The following is a 1,758-nucleotide window of genomic DNA, read 5'->3' as shown; positions in this document are numbered from 1 at the left end:
AATGTGGGAGTGTGGCTAGACACAGTTCATGTGGAAAAGGTCTGGGGGTGTTAGTGGACCACAACTCAATATGAATTGGCTATCTAAAATATCAGCTAAAAGTACTACAGGGAACTGAGAGTCACAAAGGTCTCCATTTGTATATATCTAGTACAACTTCTTAGCTAATGCTATAGTCTTCCTGAGGGTAGTTATCCACCTGCTGCTTGAAGGCTCTAGCAGTGATGTCATAAACCAATCTTTCCCCCCCCCCCAGATACATGGATCTAGGGAATAAGACAAATGCTCAAGAATTCTTCCTCCTGGGACTTTCAGACAAACCTGAGCAGCAACCTCTCCTCTTCGCAATATTCTTGTGCATGTACGTTGTCACCGTGACCGGGAACTTCCTGATCATCCTGGCCATTACCTCTGATTCACACCTCCACACTCCTATGTACTTCTTCCTTGCCAACCTCTCCTTTGTCGACCTCTGCCTGGCCACTAACACTGTCCCAAAGATGCTGGCAAACATTCAGTCCAGAACTAAGTCCATTTCATATGTCTGCTGCCTGACACAGATGTACTTTTTCCACTTTTTTGGAATCATGGACAGTGTCTTGATTGCTGTGATGGCTTATGACCGCTTTGTGGCCATCTGTCATCCACTGCACTACATGACCATCATGAGCCCCCGTCTCTGTGGGCTGCTGGTAGGTGGGCCCTGGGTTTTCTCCAGTCTGATTTCCCTGGCACACACTCTCCTGATGTCTCGTTTATACTTCTGTGCCAGCACTGAGCTCCCTCACTTCTTCTGTGATCTCACACCACTGCTCCGATTGTCCTGCTCTGACACCACAGCCAACAAAATCTTGGTGCTTATTGTGGGTGGGATGGTGATTGTCACCCCCTTCCTCTGCATCCTTGCCTCCTATGCCCGAATTGTTGCAGCTATTCTCAAGGTTCCCTCCGCAGGAGGCAGGAAGAAAGCCTTCTCCACCTGTAGCTCCCACCTCTCTGTGGTGGCGCTCTTCTATGGGACCACTATCGGGGTCTACCTCAGCCCCTCCTCTATCCATACAGCTGTGAAGGATAAAGCTTCTGCTGTGATGTACACAGTGGTCACTCCCATGCTGAATCCCTTCATCTACAGCCTGCGTAGCAGAGATCTGAAGGGAGCTTTGAAAAAGCTTGCCAATAGGAAAATTACCTCATCTCCATGACATTTTCTTTGGGACTTTCCATGTTGGTTGCTCTGGAGAAGTGGGATCTAATGATGGAAACCTGGGCTGGGTGCAGACTTCTGGGTTGGAAATGTGCACGTTTGGATAATAGTTTTAGAATCGGATTCCAAACCTCAGGGAATTTCTGCAATCCCAAACCTAGGTATAGCAAAGGCCCCTACCCATCTGGAACAATTTACTGGATCCATTTTTTATTCATCTAACCCAGAATCAAGTCACTCTGTTATATAGCTAGGACAAAGGAGTCGTCAGATAGTACAACACAAACTTTCTAACCATGACTGGTTCCTCAGTAAATAATTCAGAAACATATGTAATTAACCATGTATTCTGAAGATTAAGCTAGGGAATTTAAGAATTGGTCATAGGCAGTTTTCAATGTACCAAAACAAATATGGAGACAATAACTCTTGCTGTCTTGAGTGGCTGCCATCCATTTTCTCATACTTTTATCTATGCTGTATTTTCTTGGGAAAGGGAGGATGATAATATAGGGTTAGGTAGCATGAGGAGACATAAAATTGAATGAATAAAG

General features: G+C 45.4%; 1 protein-coding gene across 1 annotated transcript; it reads left to right on the top strand.

Moving 5' to 3' along the window:
- Positions 1-260: 260 nt before the first annotated feature.
- On the top strand, positions 261-1,202 carry LOC141551877 (olfactory receptor 1M1-like). Its single transcript, XM_074284038.1, has one exon. It carries the CDS (start codon positions 261-263, stop codon positions 1,200-1,202), a length of 942 nt encoding a protein of 313 aa, XP_074140139.1.
- The last annotated feature ends 556 nt before the right edge of the window (positions 1,203-1,758 follow it).

This window comes from Sminthopsis crassicaudata, chromosome 1 (genome assembly GCF_048593235.1).
Source record: "Sminthopsis crassicaudata isolate SCR6 chromosome 1, ASM4859323v1, whole genome shotgun sequence".
Taxonomy (NCBI): domain Eukaryota; kingdom Metazoa; phylum Chordata; class Mammalia; order Dasyuromorphia; family Dasyuridae; genus Sminthopsis; species Sminthopsis crassicaudata.
The sequence above is the reverse complement of the archived record's forward strand: the minus strand, read 5'-3'. Positions and strand labels throughout refer to the sequence as shown.

Bases quoted from the DNA above. Each gene is read 5' to 3' on its own strand.
- LOC141551877 (XM_074284038.1), top strand. From the start codon at position 261: ATGGATCTAGGGAATAAGACAAATGCTCAAGAATTCTTCCTCCTGGGA.